Source organism: Urocitellus parryii, chromosome 6 (genome assembly GCF_045843805.1).
Source record: "Urocitellus parryii isolate mUroPar1 chromosome 6, mUroPar1.hap1, whole genome shotgun sequence".
NCBI classification, from domain to species: domain Eukaryota; kingdom Metazoa; phylum Chordata; class Mammalia; order Rodentia; family Sciuridae; genus Urocitellus; species Urocitellus parryii.
Window position 1 is genome coordinate 22,815,024 of NC_135536.1, and position 20,152 is coordinate 22,835,175.

At 33.2% G+C, this 20,152-nt stretch overlaps 1 protein-coding gene across 1 annotated transcript in view; it reads left to right on the top strand.

Annotated features, from left to right (window-relative positions):
• The window catches only part of Gtf2a1 (general transcription factor IIA subunit 1), a 35,211-nt gene extending 24,750 nt beyond the window's left edge, over positions 1–10,461 (top strand). Inside the window, exons 8-9 of the mRNA XM_026401671.2 lie at positions 4,168–4,257; positions 8,771–10,461. Coding sequence (XP_026257456.1) covers positions 4,168–4,257; positions 8,771–8,878 — 198 coding nt within the window. The 3' untranslated portion in view covers positions 8,879–10,461. The remainder of the gene's footprint in view (positions 1–4,167; positions 4,258–8,770) is intronic.
• The last annotated feature ends 9,691 nt before the right edge of the window (positions 10,462–20,152 follow it).

The window sequence follows — 20,152 nt, forward strand, 5'->3', positions numbered from 1 at the left end:
GTGGTGCTGAGAATCGAACCCAGGGCCTCGCATGTGATAGGCAAACACTGTACTGGTGAGCCACAACGCCAGCCCACTCTTGTCATGTTCTTAAACTTAAAAATAATCTTTCTTATGATTCACTAGTAAGTATATTTTGTTTTGTTTTTTTGGATACCTTATATCAGATTAAGGATCTTCCTTTCTAAATTAAGAACTTTGCTTATCTTTGTTTTTTAAGACTATGAATGTTGTATTTTGTTAAATGTTTTCAGAAGCTGTTAATCATATAACTTCTCTCCTTTAGTCTTTCGTTATTAATGATTTTCATTAATTGGTTTGTTTGCAAACCATTATTGGATTCCTGGGATAGCAAAACTTGATCATTAAATATTACCCTTTTTATTTGAATTGTTGAATTGACTTTGTTCAGGACTTCTGCATGTGTATTCATGATAACTGTGATTCTCCATTCTCATATTCTTCTCACCAGGTCTTCAGGTTAGTGGTTGGTAGTCTCATTAAATAAATCTTGAAAGTTTTTTCAATATTCAACTTCAAATATTTTTTTTCTTTAAAACTGTATCTAATTCTTCTGTGAATATTTCTTAAAACATACTGCTAAAAATGTGTGGGCCTATTCTTAGTTGTTTTTTATTTTAATTTTAAAAAAATTTTTTTGTAGTGGTAGGTGGACAGAATGCCTTTATTTTATTTATTTATTTTTATGTGGTGCTGAGGATTGAACCCAACACCTCACATGTGCTAGGCAAGAGCTCTTCCACTGAGCTACAGCCCCAGCCCAGTCTCCTTAGTTTTGATCAAGTATTCTGTTTCTTTTTAGACAATCTTGATAAATTCTATTTTTTTAGGATTTTTTATATATTTATATGAATTTCCAAATTGACAAGAATAAAATTAATCGTATTATCTTTGTAATACCAGAATCATTTGTAATCATTTTTTTCTTACTGCTAATATATTTGTTCCTTCTCTTTTTTCTTATTCAATCTTGTCAGAGTGTGTGGATTTCCTTAGTGTTTTCAAAGAATTGGCTTTTAGCTTTATTTTTTTCTAAATTTTGTTTCCTACTTCATAAGTTTCTATTCTGATTTAACTTTTGTAGAGAACATGGTCTGTGCGATTTATGAATCCTTAGATATGTTGATTGAGACTTGTTTGTGGTCAGTTTTTAAGTATGCCATGTATTTGAAAAGAGTATATTTGTTGCAGTTATTTGCAACTGTGTTCTCTGTATGTCTATTAGATTAAGATTGTCACTAGGTTTGTTCAGATATTCTGTATCCTCATTAGTACTTATTGTATGTTTGATCCATCATTGATTTACTGAATGAAATATGTTCTGCTCTTCTACTATGATAATGGGTTTATTTCTCCCTTGTTGTTCTGTCACTTATTATATTTTGAGCCTAAAAATAGGTACATATAAGCTTAAAATTATATTTTCCCAGTGAATTGAATAATTACATAGCATCCTTATCACTAGTGATTTTTATTTATTTTATGCTAAAGTCTGTGTGATATTAATAGTCATACCAGCTTCAGATTTGATTAGAATTTACCTTATACAACTTTTTTGTTCTTTCTCTTCCAAACTTTTTGGTTCTGCACACTTTTTAGGTGTCTTTTATTAGTGGAATATTGATATTTATGCTATTAGATTACATGAACAAAGTGCTATTTGGTAAAGGGACAAATAGTCTTTATAATAAATGATGCTGGGACAGCAGTTTGCCCCCTGCCTCTTATCCTATACAGAAATTAACTCAAAATGGACCACAGACCTAAATCTAAGGGCTAAAATTATTTTTTATATTGATTTTACTTTTTAAATATATGATAGCAGACTGCATCACTATTCTTATTACACATATGAACACAATTTTTCATATCTCTGTTTGTATATAAAGTATGTTCACACCTATTCATTTCTTCATACATTTACTTTGGATAATGGTGTCCATCACATTCCACCAGCATTGCTAACCCCCTGCCCCTTCCCTTCCCCTCCCACCCCTCTAAGGGCTAAAATTATAAAACTGTCAGTAGAAAACATAGGGATAAATCTTCATAACCTTAGATTTGGTAATAATGGCTTATTAGACATGACACTAAAAGTAAAAGTGATTAAAGACAAAATGGACTTTTGGAGATTAAAATCTTGCATAGCAAAGGACAGTATCAAGAAGGAAAAAAGTTCGCCAAAAGGAAGAAAATATTTGCAAAATCATATAACTGATAAGCATCTAATATTCAATATACAAAGAACTCTTAGTTCAACAACAAAAAACAACCCAATTCAAAAATGGCAAAGTTGTTTAAACAGACATTTCTCCATTATGATATATAAGTAGCCCATGAGCACATGTAAAAGATGCTCAACATCATTAGTCATTAGATAAATGCAAATCACAGTAGATACCATTTTGCACATATAGGATGGTTATAATCTAAAAGGAAAGTAAATAAATGTCAATGAAGATGTGCAGAAATTGGAAGCTTTCTGTGTTGCTGGTAGGAATGTAAGATCATATAGTTTCCATGGAAAACAGTTTGGTGATTCCTCAAAAAGTTAAGCATAGAATTAACCATATGTCCTAGCAGTTTGACTCTAAAGTATATGCAGAAGAGTATTAAAGGGCATTCAAACAAAAACTTTTACATGAATGTTCATAGGAGCACTATCCATGATATCCCAAACAGCGTAAACAACTCAAATGTCTTTCACTAGTGAATGGTCGAATAAAATGTGTATTCAGAAAGTGGAATAGAATTTATCCAGAAAAATAAATACGATACTGATACAACATGGATGTACCTTGAAAAAATACCAAGTAAAAGAAGCCAGACACAAAAGGCCACATATTATATAATTCCATTTATTTATATATATTTGTGTGTGTGTGTATACACACACACACACACACACACACACACATGCACACACACACTATATAATTTCATTGAAATGTCCAGAATAGGCAAATGTATAAAGTCAGAAAGCAGATTGGTTATTGCCAGAGGACAGAAGGGAATAGAGTACATCTCTGACTACTTAGTGGGTAAGGGTGATGAGGTGTTGTGGAAGTATGTAGTTGTGATAGCTAATTTTATGAATGCTGTTAGTGCACCTGAATGGTGCTGTTCATGCACTTTGAATGGTTAAAATAATTTATTATGTGAAATTTACCTTAATTTTTTTTCATTTTATATTGATGATGCCTATTTGAAATTAGAAATACATCCAAATATAGCTTTGTATGAGTAGGTCTGACAACCTGTTGATTATTTGTCTCTTTTCTCCATTTATTAAAAATTTGCACCATATCTTTCATCTCTGACACAGTTGAGGTGAAGTATAATGTGGTTGGTCATTTTAAGTTCTAGTTGTGTTTTATTTTGGTCCTTTATTCTCTTTGGTACTGAGGTTTCCCAGCCCATCTTGAAAAAACAAAAACCCAAAAGATTCTTTATTATACTTCATGCCTCTACCATAACCATTATAATGGTAGACAGTGCTGGTTTGTATTCAGTGTCCTGGTTCTTAATGTTAAGTTCCAACTCAGACCGATAGCCTATTAAATTATTCTTCTTTCCTCCTCCAATTTCACCAGTTTTCACTTTGCTGGTATGTAGTACCATTATCTCATTAAACCCGCATATTTTCTTAGGTTCATTTCTAGGCATTTAAAAAAGTTATTATGGAGGGCTAGGGTTGTGGCTCAGCTGTAGAGTGTTCACCTCGAATGTGCAAGACCCTGTGGGTTCGATCCTCAGCACCACGTAAAAATAATTAAATAAATAAAATAAGGGTATCATGTCTAAATACAACTAAAAAAATAAATATTTTTTAAAAAAGTTATGGAGAATTGCCTTCTCATGCTGTTCTTTTAAGAATAAAGGAAATAAAGTTGAATGTCTCTTTAGATTTGTAAGTAGTGTAGTTTAACTGTTTTAATTGTATTTAATTTCTTGCTAAATTTTCAGTAGTGTCGACAGGCTCTTAAATAACATTGGATTAACTATACTACATTCATGGTGTATATAAATATGTATTTGGCATTTGATTCTTGAAACATCGAAGTCATATTTCTTTTCATTGAATATCAGAGAGGCCTTTTATAGTAATACATGGGATGTATTTATAAATTCTCTTTTTATTTATAGGAACCCCTCAATAGTGAAGATGATGTGAGTGATGAGGAAGGACAGGAACTCTTTGACACAGAAAATGTTGTTGTATGCCAATATGATAAGGTAAAGATTCATCTTCATATCACTGACATTTTTAATTGCTTTTCAAACCATCTTGTCTGCCTCATGGGAATATTGGGACTGCTGATTAGTACCTCTTTTTTTTTTTAATACTTTTATTTTATTTATTTTTATGTGGTGCCAGGGTTCGAGCCCAGTGCCTCACGCATGTTAGCAAGCACTCTACTACTAAGCCACAACCCTGGCTCTATAAACTTAATTCTTAATTGTTCCAGAAACAGGAAACATTTTTTTTTAAAGAGAGAGTGAGAGAGAGAGAATTTTTTTAATATTTATTTTTTAGTTTTCGGCGGACACAACATCTTTGTTTGTATGTGGTGCTGAGGATCGAACCCAGGCCACACGCATGCCAGGCGAGTGCGCTACCGCTTGAGCCACATCCCCAGCCCATGATTAGTACCTCTTTTATTCTTTTTAAAAAAATTTTTTTTAGTTATACATGAACAGAATATCTTTATTTTGTTTATTTATTTTTATGTGGTGCTGAGGATCAAACCCAGTGCCTCTCATGTGAGAGGCAAGCTCTCTGCCACTGAACCACAACCCCAGCCCCCCTTTTTTGTTTTTTATAAGCAAGAATAAGAGAACAAATTTTTTAGCTTTGAAAAAATAATGAAATGGAGGAGAGGCATGATCTTTTTTCTATTAAAACCATTTTTCCTTTAACAACATTGACTAACTTAATGAGATAATCTAGTTTTTCATTAACATTGAGTACCTCAAAACTAAAAGGAGTTAATTGAATCTCTAACTTTTTTTTTTTCCTTTAAGATGACTCAGGGGCTGGGGTTGTGGCTCAGTGATAGAGCGCTCACCTAGCACGTATGAGGTGCTGGATTTGATCCTTAGTACACATAAAAATAAATAAATAAAATAAAGATATTGTCCAAATATAACTAAAAAATATTTTAAAATGAAGACGACTCAGATAATAAACAGGATGGCATAATTAGATAAATTTTGCTGAAAATCATTTAAAAAAATTTATTTAGGCTTGCTATGCCTTGGTAATATTAAGGAATTTTTAAACCAAGTTCTGTGAGAATTAGCTATTGACTCTTTGTGTTCTTAATTCTTAAATTGGGTGCTCTTTCAAAGTACTTTTTTATAGTTACTGGTAGTGTTAAGATTTTTAATAATCAAGACATTTAAATTGGAATAAAATTTGTTTTTTCTGCCATTATTAAATTTAAAATTCATCCACATATTACATGGGATTTATAATTTTGTTTTATAGAGGTCTTTACCAAATGCTGAAAACTCTTAACAGAAGCAATTGAATTTTTGTTTGCAACTATTGATTTATTGAGTACCTTAAAGTCCCAGATATTTTTCGGGGCACTGGAGCTATAGTCTTTAACTTGCAAAACTTGTGCCCTGATGAAGTTTGCTTTATGTATGAAGGAAATCTTATGTGAAGCTATGCTTATTGCCAACAGCTCTATAGGAAGAATGCCAAGATATTAGATCTTTTTTCCTAATAAAAAGATAGTCCAGTGATGTTTATAAAATAAAGTCACTGAGGTTATTGAGAGTTTCATAGCATATGCTTTTGTACATTATGTTTTCTAGGTGAGTGTTCTTAATATCCTATACCATGAATACAATAACATTTAATTTTCCACTTAAACACATGTAAGCAATATAAGATTAAATAGCACACCAATAAGCTTTATTGTCAGGAAGTCTCAAGGGAACTGCTTGCAACCAAATTACCCAAAATAATTTCATGATAATAAGATGTAATATTTATTAGGCAAAAGAGAGAGAACCTTTACCTTAGCCTGCTTTCAGAAGAATATACTGCAAACTATTTTTCAATTATAAGAGAATGGTTGTGTTCTTTGATGATCAGTACACATATTTTAAATGTTAAAATTGGTTTGTTTTGCTTCCAGATACATTAATGTTTTAAACTAAGAAATTGAAAATGGCTTTAAATAATGTGGCAAATGATTAACAGTTAACATTTTCAGAGGTCTGATTTTAAGAATTGTATTGAAGGAGTGGGGATTTGATGTTTTAACCAATACTAAATGGTAGGTGTATTTTGTGATTGGTTAAAATGACATTGAATTTGATTTGAGCCTACTTGAATATTAGGAGTTTTAGTTTGGATGCCTAAATTTTAAAATTTCAACAATGAGTTACTTGTGCAAGATATCATAGAAGGAATAAGGTTTATATTGCCAGTCAAATTGGAATGTTAGTAAAATGCTAATAATGTGACAGAGTTCTCAAGTGTGACTAGATAGGTGAAAATGCCACAGGTTAGAGGCTTCAGTCTTGCTTATACATAATTTTACTTTATTTTACCTTTACTTTAGGAAATTTAAGTGACTTTTCTCTTGGCATTTAGGATATTCCTTTATGAAGGACTAAGACCAATAAATGAATTGCTTTTTAAACTTTGTACTTTTGTTCAAAAAAATATTTACCATTTATTAACTAATATGACTTCAGTTCTGAGTGTATGGACTACTATTTGACCTATGAAACTTTTCTACATTATTGTTTTACAAGTTGCTATTCAGCAAAATGCTGTGTGTCCTTGATCTGTGAAATTTTTATTTTCTGGCTTTTCACCACTTGTATATAATCTCTTAGGTTGCAATCTCTGAGTTCATGCTGGAAATAAATTTGTAAACCCATTTTACAGATAATTAATGTACTTATAGAGAATTGGAGGGGTAGACAGGTCTTTTCATTCAATAAATTCTTATTGAGTGCATATGGTATGGTATCATAGGGTACTATTCCTAGGAGCTTGAGATACACTAGTGAACAAAAATTCTTTGTCATTGGGAAACTTGCTATAGTAGAGGTAGACAGATGCTAAAACATAATAAATAAATTAATGTAGCGCATTAGAAGCTGATATTTGCTACAGAAAAATGCAGAGAAGGGATGGGGTGGAGACAAGTTTCAGTTTTAAATACAGTACTTATAGTAAGTAGACCCTTGGAGAAGATGACATTTGAGTAAAAGAATTGAAGGGAGTTACCCTGTCATTGTTGGTGGCAGAGCCTACTTGAGTGTCAGGAGCAGCAGGGGCATGCCAGTGTGGTGAGACTCAGGTGGGGAAGCCATAAAAATAGGGAAGACAGATTGTATGGGTTATAGGCTCTTATTCTAAGTATACGGAGAAGATATTAGAAGGTTTCAAAGGGTATAATCTGATTTAATTTTAAAAGAATTACTTTGCCTTCTTTTTGAGGATAGAGTATAGGGAGGAAGGAAGGGTTAAATAAGGAGACTATTTAGGGAGATACTATAATAATCCAAGTAAAAGATAATGGTGACTGAGACTATGCTGGTAGTATTAAAGTTGGTGGGGATTAGTGGATCTTGAATGATGATTTGAAAATTCAACAGGATTTCCTAGAATAAAGTGACTCAAATTGATGAGTAACTGGAAAAAAAAGGATGATAATGCCATCAACTCAGCTGCATGTAGAGCAGGTTTAGAATATGAGAAAGAGAGTTCAGCTTTGGATATGTTAAATCTCATGTCTATCAGACATTCAGGTCATCTTCTATAATATGTTAGATTTAATGTTTATATTGTTTAGATTAGAGCTATAAGCAACCATTTAATGCAAGAGTCTCTGATCTGTTTGCTCTTTTAACTTTATTGTGTTGTTTTGTTTTTGTACTGGGAATTGAACCCAGGGGTGCTTTACTATTGAACTATATCTCCAGACCTTTTTATTTTTTATATGAAGACAGTGTCTTACTAATTTGCTAAGGCTGGCCCAAACTTGGAATCATTTGGCCTCAGCTTCCCATGTTGCTGGGATTATAGGAGTGTGCCACTGTGCCCATCTGTTGTGCTGTTTTAGTAAGAAGAGGTGATTCTAGAGGAGGAGCATGAGTGATTTTCAATCCTATAAAAGCTTGTTTGTTTTTTAAGTCTCAAAAAGCAAAACTAGGAAGCTAATTTCAGTAAGGGATAAAATACAAAAGCCCTTGGAGAGATCTGTCCCAGAAAATAGTGATTTAATTTGGAAATATTTGCTCCCTACTTCTGATCACATACAAGCAGACACTGAATAACCATTTCCCAAGAATATGCCATAGAGAGTATTTGCACCATGAGGTTTAGGCTTGGGATCTCAGAAAATATCTGTCCCTGGTAAGCACTTCTGCATTATTATATTCCATATTAGGTCTTAAGAACACTAAGAAGTTTACTGAGAAGTTTCGTTTTTATAAAAGAAATTGAAACTATAATTGTATGTTTAAAAATAATTATTAACTAGTGAACACAGTAGTATGAACTATGATATATTACAGATAAATTAGTATTTCTAAAATCACCTACTGTTTTGTGGGTTGTGTTTTTTGCGGGGAGGGGTGAAGTTAAACAAGAAACCAAATTACAATAGAACATTTGGGGGGTTTTTTTGTTGTTTTTTTTGTGAATAGGCCTTTTCTTTATTTTTCTATTTTCTGATTGTATCTCTTACATTCATTTAATTTTGTTTTTGTTTAGATACACAGAAGTAAAAACAAATGGAAATTTCATCTCAAGGATGGTATTATGAATCTTAATGGAAGAGATTATATATTTTCCAAAGCCATTGGAGATGCTGAATGGTGAAGAGTTGCTTCTTTCTTTTATAAATAAAAGAAACTTTAAAAAAAATTTAAAGTGAACAGTTTGAAACTTGGGACAAACACCAACCAAAACTTCATTTCTGCATGTCAGAAAAGTGCAGTAGAAGCAAAGCTACTGGAACAAAGATAGACCTTGACAACATAGACACTACTTCTAACTGGCAAGCCATGGAACTGTAGCACCTGGGGTTGTTGGGGTGGGGGGGTTGGGGTTTTGTGTAGGAAAACCATAATTGTCAATTTTAAATACAGGAACTTGCCACCGGTAATTAGCATGTAAAGCTTTGTCTCTATTCCTTCCTCCAACTTGGGCTCAATCAGAAGATTCTTGTTGGAATGAACTGAAGAAACTGCCCTTTTGATAGATTGAACTGAAACTGCTTATTGTATGTGGTTATATTTGGTAAAAATTGCGTGTGAGCTTTTTACAAAAGGGTAAGAATTATGGTGTTGAATTTTAATTCACTTGTATAAGAAAACAATTTAAAATTCTCATAATAGGTCTTAAATATTTTTACTTGTTATTTTCCCTTGGTAATATATAACTCTTCCTTCCCTGCTTTATGAAACATCTAAGATATAAGGAAGTAATCAGTAATCACAGTTTGGAGACAAAATTGACCCAGGAATGGATATTTATTTTAATTAGGTTTTCATACTTATTAAATGTAATTTAAAGACTTGGGTCTTATCTGAATTGTGTGGAATTAAAATGACAACTTCAATTTCCTTACAGAAAAACTGTAACCCTTTAAAAAGAAATTCCAAATTGGCTCCTCAGGAACACATTTTTATTTTACAAAGGTACCATCTAGCTAAAATTGTATATACATGGATATATGAAGATTTTTCTTGTTTGGCTGAAGTATGTGCTTATATATGCATTTAGTCTTTAAGGTAAACATTCAGATAACATTCTGTATATTGATTGAAGCATAAAGGGCAGGTGGTGAGGACCTGGATTTTTATTAAACATTTTAGTAATTATAAAAGTTTCTTGTGTTTACTAGTAAAGAATTTAAAAACCTATTATTTTATTTGGACAAATTTTTTAAAAGTAACTTTGTAATTTGAGGGGAAGTTTTGGGGGGTTGAGGGAGGTGGGCAACTAATAAGTACATATTTACCTCTCTTGCATTGGGTGGCCTAGAAGGGCCATTGATAATATAGACTTGGGCTCCAGTTTGCACATTGGAAAGAAACATAGAAATTTGACTTGTATATTAAAAATAATAGAACTTTAATATGTATTTAAGAATGCATAGCTCTGTATTTCTCTAAGGGGCTCTAAAGAACAATATGGCACTGCCATCTGTGTGAATCAGCTGCCTGGGAGACCTGTAGGAACATTCACCTTCACTTTTGTCTTCTAATAATTAATTCAACTTTTCATGGTTTTTCTTAACAAAATTCACGTTTAATAAGTTACTGGTATATTGATTTTTTTTTGTCTTCCATTGTTGTCTTTCCTTCATTTGCCTTTATGTGTTTCCAGAACTAACAGATAAACACTTTAAAGTACTTTACAAAGGAGAAAACTGTGAGCTATTATAGTGTTTATTTTTTTTTTAAAAAAATATATCTTTACATTTCTCAAAAGGTTAATCAACTTTTTTTTTTTTTGCCTACTTCTCACCCCACTTCCAACTTGGTCTCTTTTAACTTTTGTTCTGAATTTTGGTATAAATGGTGATGTCTGGCATTCTAGTAGTTAGGTTTTATTTAGATGCCATAACTGGTAATAGAGTTTTTATTTTGACTATTAATTTAGCTTTTTTTGAGGGGAAATTTGTTTACCCCACTACTCTCAAAGCACACACAGGTTTTTTATTTTATTTTTAATTATAAGTAAGACTAGAATGGAGGGAGTAAAATCACAGAAGTCCTGTTCAGTGTCCTTTTCAGTATAGTTATTAGGAGGCTTATGTTTACTCAATGAAGAAGTCAATGACCTGAACTACCTATAAAAGTTTAGCAGTGCTGCAGTGTTGCTTAAGTAAAACTCTTTGACGTATCTAGTAGTTCTTATACTACTGAAACTTTGATTACTGTATGATGTTCAACTCATGTCTTGGGCCCTCTTTGTAGACAAATATTCATAGTAGCATTGTATACTGGCCTATTTTTATAATTATATTTGCAAACATGAACAACCACTGCTTTCAGAATGACTCACTGGAGTTATTTTGAAGCAGGAAATAACCAGTTGTATTTGCACCTGTATATTGCATATGAATTATGATATACTTGGCAAATGCTTTTCTTCTACCTGTGAAAATTCTGAAAGCTGGTCCAAACAACACTGCATACCAAATTGTGCTCTTATGTATTATTGCATCGTGTTTCTTTTTAATCAAATAGCTTGCTTTATTTTTTATTATAGTGGCTTTTGCTATATGAATGTCACTTGCTTTGAATTTTTAATCATGCTTTTAACATATTTAACAAATCATTTCATTAGGTTCCGTTAAAATGTCATTCCTTTGAAAAGGCAAGGGATTCCCACTTTCAGAGTTTTTAAATGAAAGCATCTTTATCCAAAGGGGAAAAAATCATTCAGACTTCGTAATAACCATTGCTTATTCAGAAGAGAATTTGTTTAGATTTGCACAGATGGTGATGATGGCACCTTTTACTCAAAAAACAAAAGTGCTCTGGAAAATTTACAGAAAATTACTGAAGTGTGGAAGTATATCCTTTTGGCATACAAGTCTTTTGGATGGTCATTTGTATGATCTGGTCACTTGAATGCCTGATAGCACATTTAATTTCTGTAGAGCGCTGCATGTGGCTAAAACAACTCTTCAATGTGCAATTCGATTCTAGATTAAAATGTCTGTTATATGAGGGGGATCTTTATATTAAGCTTTTATATTTTTTGAGATGTTCACATTTATGTTAATTAAATGTCATCATAATTTGCACTGTTGGCTTTTTAAAAATCAAAGCCACTGATGTTGTATAATTACAACAAGATTTGAGCATTGTGTCTAGTGATTAAAATATGTTCTTGACCAGCAAAATAGATTCTGATTTTAGAAAATATCATAAAAATATAATAGCTTTTGTATAAAGGTTGTCTTTTGCTATAGTGAAAGTCAAGGATTTTTTTTCCTGGCTCTTATGAAGGGATTAAAAAGAATGGTCTCCCTCTAAAAGTAATTTTTTATTATCATAGCAATAATTCACTATTATTAGAGGGAAAATATTCCTTGTATAGGAAAACAGACATAATTCCTTCTTGGGAGTTCCCTTTATAACTTTAGTATTTTCTTTCACTTGAGAAAATTCCTATATTTTCAGATTATTTCATTTTGAGCTTTTTTGAGCTTTTGTGCAATGTAATATTTTATTGATATGTCTTTGTATATTTTCATTTCATAATGTCTGTCTCCCACCTACCTGTCTGAATCAGCTATAGCAAATTTTGAATTTCTGGTTAAAAAGTAGTTGTTTTATATGTTTCCTCATGGGTTTGTTAGTTTTGCATTTTAATCATCTATTATGCTAAATTACTCTTGAGGTTTATACACTTCCCTTTTGAATCCTGCCTTAGTCTATCATTATTTTTCTGTGATTTAAGAAGAACAGATCAAACTATTTTTGTTTATTTTGAGGAACAAACTTTTTTCCTTCTCTTTTAGAGAATTATATTGTGTTACTAACTACTCTCTCCTTAAGTCAGATTTCCTTAAATCAGTCCAGTATACACAGGGCTACAACTTGGGGGGGAGGAACTAATCTTTTTGCTGTTCTGAGCTACTATTGTCAACTGCTGTTGTACATACTGTTATGTGTAAGGGCGTAAATATATTTATTATGTTTGTAAAATTCATTCTGTACAATTGCAGATCAAGGTTGCTCTTCTGTGATAAATGGGATATTATGTTTTAAAGACCCATCTTGGAATACAATTAGAGAACTTAGTATTTTCATGTACTAAGACCTATTTTAAGTTTAATATTTTACCTTTGCAAAACTTTAATTAAAGATGTTATTTAAAAAAGTAATGTTGCTTGCTTTGCTTACTAGCCTATGACATTATTACATAGATTATTGAATAAGATTAATACAATTTAGAAAGGAAAGTGCTTTACCTTGTTAATGAAGATAAGTTTAATAAAAATAAGGGTGTCATTAAATTCTGCACCTTTAAGATAAGTTGGTTTAGATGTCAGTCAGAATTATTAAACTATTACCAATTCTTGATAATGGCTTTTTAAAAGTTGTATTTTCCAGGCACACAGGAATTTAGGTTGGGCTCACTTCACACCAACTAAGTGTAATTTTAATATAATTAATATTGTATTAAATGAGTATTTTCTACTCCAAAGCATAGATTACCTAGGATAAAATTATTTAAAGCCACTATTCTCTTATTTCTTTGTCTAACTAAATCTTTTTCTCTTAGTTCAGAGTTTGTAAATATTGCTTATTAGGAAAATTGGATTATTGAGGTTTGTATTACATATTGAATATATTTTGTGTTATTTTAGACGGTATTAAATAATTAGCAGGTATTTTCATTTTATAGCTAATTCAAATGAATCATTAAGAAAGAGCTTGCCTTTTTTGTAATTTTTTTATCCTGTTACAGACTACTTTATCTAGGAAACGAGCAAATTTTAACTACTAAAATCATAATAAAGATATTTTATTTATTGCCAGCAAGTCTTGTATTTTGCGGTTTAATTCAAGCATCCTACATTGATAAATATCTGAATATTTTTGGTTTCAGTTTCTCCATATGTGAAATGGCAATATGATTTTAAGGATTAAAATATACATATAAAGATTTTATAATGGTGCTTGATATAAGAACATTTGTCGACTATTTCCTTAATTTTGTAATTTGAATAATTTTAAATGACTTAGAGCTAAGACTTTCTTAAATGGTCAGAATAGCAACAGATAATCTGATCTGATTAAGTGATTTGATGGAGCAGTGCGTCTGGCCACAGCAAACAGTGTTGGAAGAAAAGTGAGTGATGGGTGCAGAAGAGGAATAATGTAACAATGGGAATCTTTATACTTTTTAAAAATTAACAGTATTTTAACCAATTTAAAAAAAACTGGATTGTGTGGCTCAGTGACAGAGCGCTTGCCTTGAACATGTGAAGAAGCACTGGCTTCTATCCTCGGCACTACATAAAAATGAAAAAGATACTATGTCCAATAACTAAAAAAAAATAAAAAAGTATATTTTTAACCTAAAGATATGTCCTGAATTATGTCTAAAATAGATTGAATTTTCCTAAAGGTGTAACTAAGGTAGAACTATATTTTAAAAATTAATTATCCCGGCATCAGTAGGTCTGCCCAGTTCACTTCATTGAGAATTGTCAAGCATGGAACTTCTACATCAAGGATTCCATGGGTAGAGTAGCAGTGCTAAATAGGATACATAGGGGCAGGAAAACCAAGGAAGTCTAATTGGGTTTTAAGAGACAGAACTATTTACTTTCAACAGATTGCATGAAGGATATTTGGTTTCTTTTGACATAATAGCAAAATACCCTTCCTATTTTGCTTTATGCCAAGCAGCGAAGAGAACAGTCAGTACCCCAAGGAGTCAACTGCCTCTGCATCCACAATGGGATCAAAATCTCAAATGGTCAGTATGATGCTTACAATCAGGATTTTGAATCTTGAGAGGCTGAGACAAAGTTGCAGAACCTGTCACAGGTCGTTTTATATAATCTCTGGTGGTATGATAGTGACTGAACAAGGGTGGCAGTGGCAGCCTTAATAAGCAGATTTTGCTAGGCAAGGCAATGAATGGGTTCACTTTCCTTTACTGGACTCCTGCCTCAGCCTAGTTTATCAGCCTTTTGATGTGCAAATAACCCAATTGATTCCTTTTCTTTCTAAAATAACCAATCTGGTTCTGTTGTTTGCAACCAAGAAACTTGATTTATTTGGCAATGAGCCACCATTAATATTGAGCTAGTATGAAAATTTTATTAGTCACACAAAGCAGTGTCGCTTAACAGCAAGGTTAAACAACCATAGTATGTAAACGTTTGTTGGTAAATTGGGACAAATAAATCTGGAAGTGATAAGGCATGTTTTAAGAATGATCATCTCCCTTGCTGAGAGCTTCCCAAGTCCCCTTTTCCCCTTGGATATTCATTGTCCCATTTAAAATCTTTACCAGATAAATAAAACAGTACTACTTAAAATGTCCATAACACAATTATGATGGAAAATTATTCTTGAACATAACTTTGTTATATCTAAGTCTATTATGTGTTGTTGCATCATTTATTCACAAATATTTGAGTATTTGCTATGTGCACTGTGATGAGAAAACAGATTCAAATCTAGTATAGTCTTTTATTTTTATTTTTGTAGTTGTAGATGGACAGAATGCATTTATTATGTGATGCTAAGGATCGAACCTAGTGCCTCACATGTGCTAGGCAAGCACTCTGCCACTGAGCCACAACCTTAATCCCCCAGTATAGTCTTGATGGAGTACCCAATTAGGAGGATTGGCAGAGTCAATTCAAGATCCCTTATCCCTAGCATGGATGGTGTCTGTTGACCAAGAAAAGAGTCTTGCCTAGATAAGGCTAATAAAGGCCCATTTGTAGAAGATGAAGGAACACAGGTTTCAGTCATTGATGTCTCCCTGAACTTGACCTAGCACAGGTTTGAGAGCCATCAGTCTCCAAAATATCCTTTCCTTCCTTGGTGTGAACATGTATTGGGCCTCTATGCCTTGTCCCAAAGGGATATGTAGTCTATATAAGGAGTCTGTGCCTATGTGATGTGTACTTAATGTCATTTTCACGTTCTTAAAAGTCCCCTATAGAATTCTACCATCCACAACCAAGGGACTGTTGTGTGAGTTCTGGTTCTCAAACAGGGAGGGCATTAAAAATGGAAGAAGTTTACCAAAATATTTTTTAAATTAATTTATTTTAATTAAGTATGTATGACCGCAGAATGCATTTTGATTCATTTTTACACATAGCCACACAACTTCATTTCTCTTTATTTTATTTCTCATGTTTTAGTGGTCTTGTTAAGGAAGTTGGGGCCTAATCCGATGTGATGAAGATTTGGTCCTATTTTTTCCTATATTAGGCGCAAGGTCTCTGGACTAGTTCTTAGGTCCTTGATCCACTTTGAGTTGAGTTTTGTGCATGGTGAGAGATAGAGGGTTTCCAGTTCTCCCAGCACCATTTGTTGAAGAGGCTATCTTTTCTCCAGTGTATGTTTTCTGCATCTTTGTCTAATATGAAGTATGTTTTCTGTGTCTTTGTCTAATATGAGATAACTATGTGGGTTTGTCTCTGTGTCTTCTGTACCATTGGTCTACATGTCTATTTTGGTGCCAATACCATGCCACTTTTGTTACTGTAGCTTTGTAGTATAATTGAAGGTCTGGTATTGTGGTGCCTCCTGCTTCACTCTTCTTGCTAAGAATTGCTTTGGCTATTCTGGGTATCTTATTTTTCCAAATGAATTTCATGATTGCCTTTTCTGTTTCTATAAGGAATGATATTGGGATTTTAATTGGAATCACATTGAATCTGTATAGTGTTTTGGGTAATGTGGCCATTTTGATAATATTAATTTTGCCTATCCAAGAACATGGGCAATCTTTCCATCTTCTAAGGTCTTTCTTTAGTTTTCTGTTCTATAGTTTTCATTGGAGAGGCCTTTCACCTCTTTTGTTAAGTTGATTCCCAAGTATTTTATTTATTTTCGGAGGCTATTGTGAATAGGGTACTTTTCCTAATTTCTCTTTCAGAGGATTCATCACTTATATATAGAAATGCATTTGATTTATGGTTATTGATTTTATATCCTGCTACTTTGCTGAAATCATTAATTCATTCTAGAAGTTTTCTGGTGGAGTTTTTTGGATCCTCTAAGTATACAATCATGATATCAGCAAATAATGACAGTTTGAGTTCTTCTTTTCCTATTTGTATCCCTTTAATTTCTTTCATCTGTCTAATTGCTCTGGCTAGAGTTTCAAGGACTATGTTGAATAGAAGTGGCAAAAGGGGGTATTCCAGTCTTGTCCAGTTTTTAGAGGGAGTGCTTCCAATTTTTCTCCATTTAGAATGATGTTAGCCTTGGGTTTAGCATAGATAGCTTTTACAATGTTGAGGTATGTTCTTACTATCCCTAGTTTTCTAGTGTTTTGAACAGAAAGGGTGCTGTATTTTGTCAAATGCTTTCTCTGCATCAAATGATATAATCATATGATTCTAATCTTTAAGTCAATTGAGGTAATGAATTATATATATTGATTTTTATATGTTGAACCAACCTTGCATCCCTGGAATGAACCACTTGATCATGGTGCACAGTTTTTTTTTTTTTAAATATGTTTTTGTATGAGATTTACCAGAATTTTATTGAGAATTTTTGCATCAATGTTCACCTGGGATATTGGTCTGAAATTTTTTCCTTGATGTGTGTCTCTGCCTGGTTTTGATATCAGCATGATATGAGCTTTGTAGAATGAGTTTGGAAGGGTTCCTTCCTTTCCTATTTCATGGAATAAATTGAGGAGTGTTGGTATTAATTCTTTGTAGGTCTTGTAGTACTCAGCTGTGAATCCATCTGGTCCCGGGCTTTTCTTTGTTGGTAGGCTTTTGATGGCATCTTCTATTTCCTTGCTTGAAATTGACCAAAACATTTTATAGACACAGCTTTTAGTGTACCAGAAAGACATGTTTTGAAAAACTGGTTTTGCCAAGGAAAAGTTACATGGGCTAGGAATAAATATTTCTTCAGTACCAAATATTTTGCCAGCTCTTTAAATTCTCACAATAGCCCTGAGGATCATCATTTTTCATCTTCGTTATAGATGAGTTGACTAACACTTTATGGAAGCCACATCATTTGCCTAAGATCACATTGCAAGAAGTGTGGGCAGGTGGGCAGAGTGAGGTCAAGATGCTTCATCTCTAGCATAGTTTGGATGAAATAGGTTTATCCACCACCTCAGTTTTCAGGAGCAAATGGTTTCCACATGAGTTAGACCTGTTGATAAGCGATCATGGTCTGCCAGCAGCCTGGTCTTGGTTTCTGATTAGTGGAGGTACTTTGAGAACCCTTTTGCACTTTTCACTGCATTCCCAACTCTGAAAAGACAGGGAGATAAACACCACTGGGGTCACAGTCACTCTGGAGAGTTGTTCTGCTGACTTGGGAATCAACAAAATGGTCAGTTATGGGTTTTCCTCTCCTTAATACTTAAATGAGTTAAAGGAAAAGAGTATGCTTATAAGAGAAAAAAAGAAAATATTTTTATTTGCCCAAAGGAGAGTTGTCTACACTCAGCTCACATTAGTTCTCTTCAAGTTTTTTTTCTCCAAGAGAACTTCCTAATGTAATCAAAGTGATCCTGGTTTCTGAATCTTTCTTATAGGGTGCAGCAGGGATATAGGAAACCCAGAGGCAAATGTTTTATAGTTATTAAGATCTGTTTAATGTTTCCCTAAATTCATGTTGAAATCCCAGCTCCCAAAGTATTAATATTAGAAAGTGGGCCATTTGGGAGGTGATCTGATCATGAAACCTCTTTACAAAGATTAGATTGGTGCCCTTATAAAAGAGACCACAGACAGCTAGCTAGCCCAATCATGTGAAGATGGAGCAAAGAACTTGTTCTTATCAGACACTGAGAAATAAATGTTTATTCTTGATAAGTCCCTTAGATTTTTCTTTTCTAGCAGCCCAAACTAAGTTATTTAAAAATAACTAAGACAGGGGCTGGAGACGTGGCTCAGCGGTAGCGCACTCGCCTGGCATGCGTGCGGCCCGGGTTCCATCCTCAGCACCACATACCAACAAAGATGTTGTGTCCGCCGAGAACTAAAAAATAAATATTAAAAATTCTCTCTCTCTCTCTCTCTCTCTCTCTCTCCCCTCTCTCACTCTCTCTTTTTTAAAAAAATAACTAAGTTATTTTTTTTTAAAACCCATTTTAATTTTTTAACACGGTAGGTCAGGTTGCCTGGACTGGTTCCAGGTAAAGCTGTCGAATGCTGTCGTCCCTGTCATATTTTGTAGCAGTAGTGATTTTAGAAGAGGACCAGTTTGTCCTGGATATAGGCAATAAGGAGATGAAGTGTTGGAAGAGAATGTAAACACAATAATAATGCTGATTAAATTTGGTGTACTTTTTATTATTACCAAGTGGCAGCAATCCTAAGCTTTTGTCCATGATAAAACACTCTCCCCAAGAAGAAAAAAAAATTATCCAACAAGTGTTGAGGGTATTTTACAATAATTTTTCTTTTTAAAAAATATTTTTTAGTTGGACACAATACCTTTATTTTATTTATTTTTATGCATTGCTGAGGATTGAACCTAGGGCCTTGCACGTGCGAGTTGAGCACTCTACCAGCCCCAATTTTTTCTTTTTTAAGATAGTATATACATATAAATTTATCATCTTAACCATTAGTATATGTACAATTCAGTAGTGTTTAATAGATTAATGTTGAGTTTTAATAATATATTTATGAGCTTCATCTGAATTACACTTTTAAAAGTATTGTACATAAATGAAGCAAACCTATCACAAAAAGATAAATAGTACTACTTAAATGAAGTAGCTATAGCAGTGAATTCTTAGAATTAGAAAATAGATTGGTGGTTATGAGGGGTGAGGAAAAAGAGGAAATGGAGAATTGTTTGCTGGATGCAGATTTTCAGTTTTGCAAAATGAAAAAGTTCTGGAGATCAGTTGCACAACCATGTGAATATACTTAGCACTGTGGAACTGTATACTTAATATCAGTTAAGATGGTAAATTTTATGTTATGTTTTTACCACAATAAAAAAAGACAAGCATGCACATCTTTTTAAAAAAACATTGTATTCAGTGTGGATATAATTTGGACAACTCCCTGTTAGTCAGTCAGACCCCAACATGAGGGGCATAGCAACATGTATTTGTTTCTAGAGTAAATTCCTATGGGATCAGAATTGTTCCCACTTACTTGGGGCTCAGGTCATACTTTGAATATACAGTGTATATTTCTGTATTTCAACCAGTAGATTAGAAAGGAAGAGTTGGAGTCAGGCATGGTGGCACACGCCTGTAATCCCAGCAGTTTGGGAAGCTGAGGCAGGAAGATCACGAGTTCAAAGCCATCCACATCAAGGCACTAAACAACTCAGTGAGACCCTGTCTCCATTAAAATATAAAATAGGGTTGGGGATGTGGCTTGGTGGTCAGAGTGCCCCTGAGTTCAAACCCTGCTACCACCCCCACCCCCTA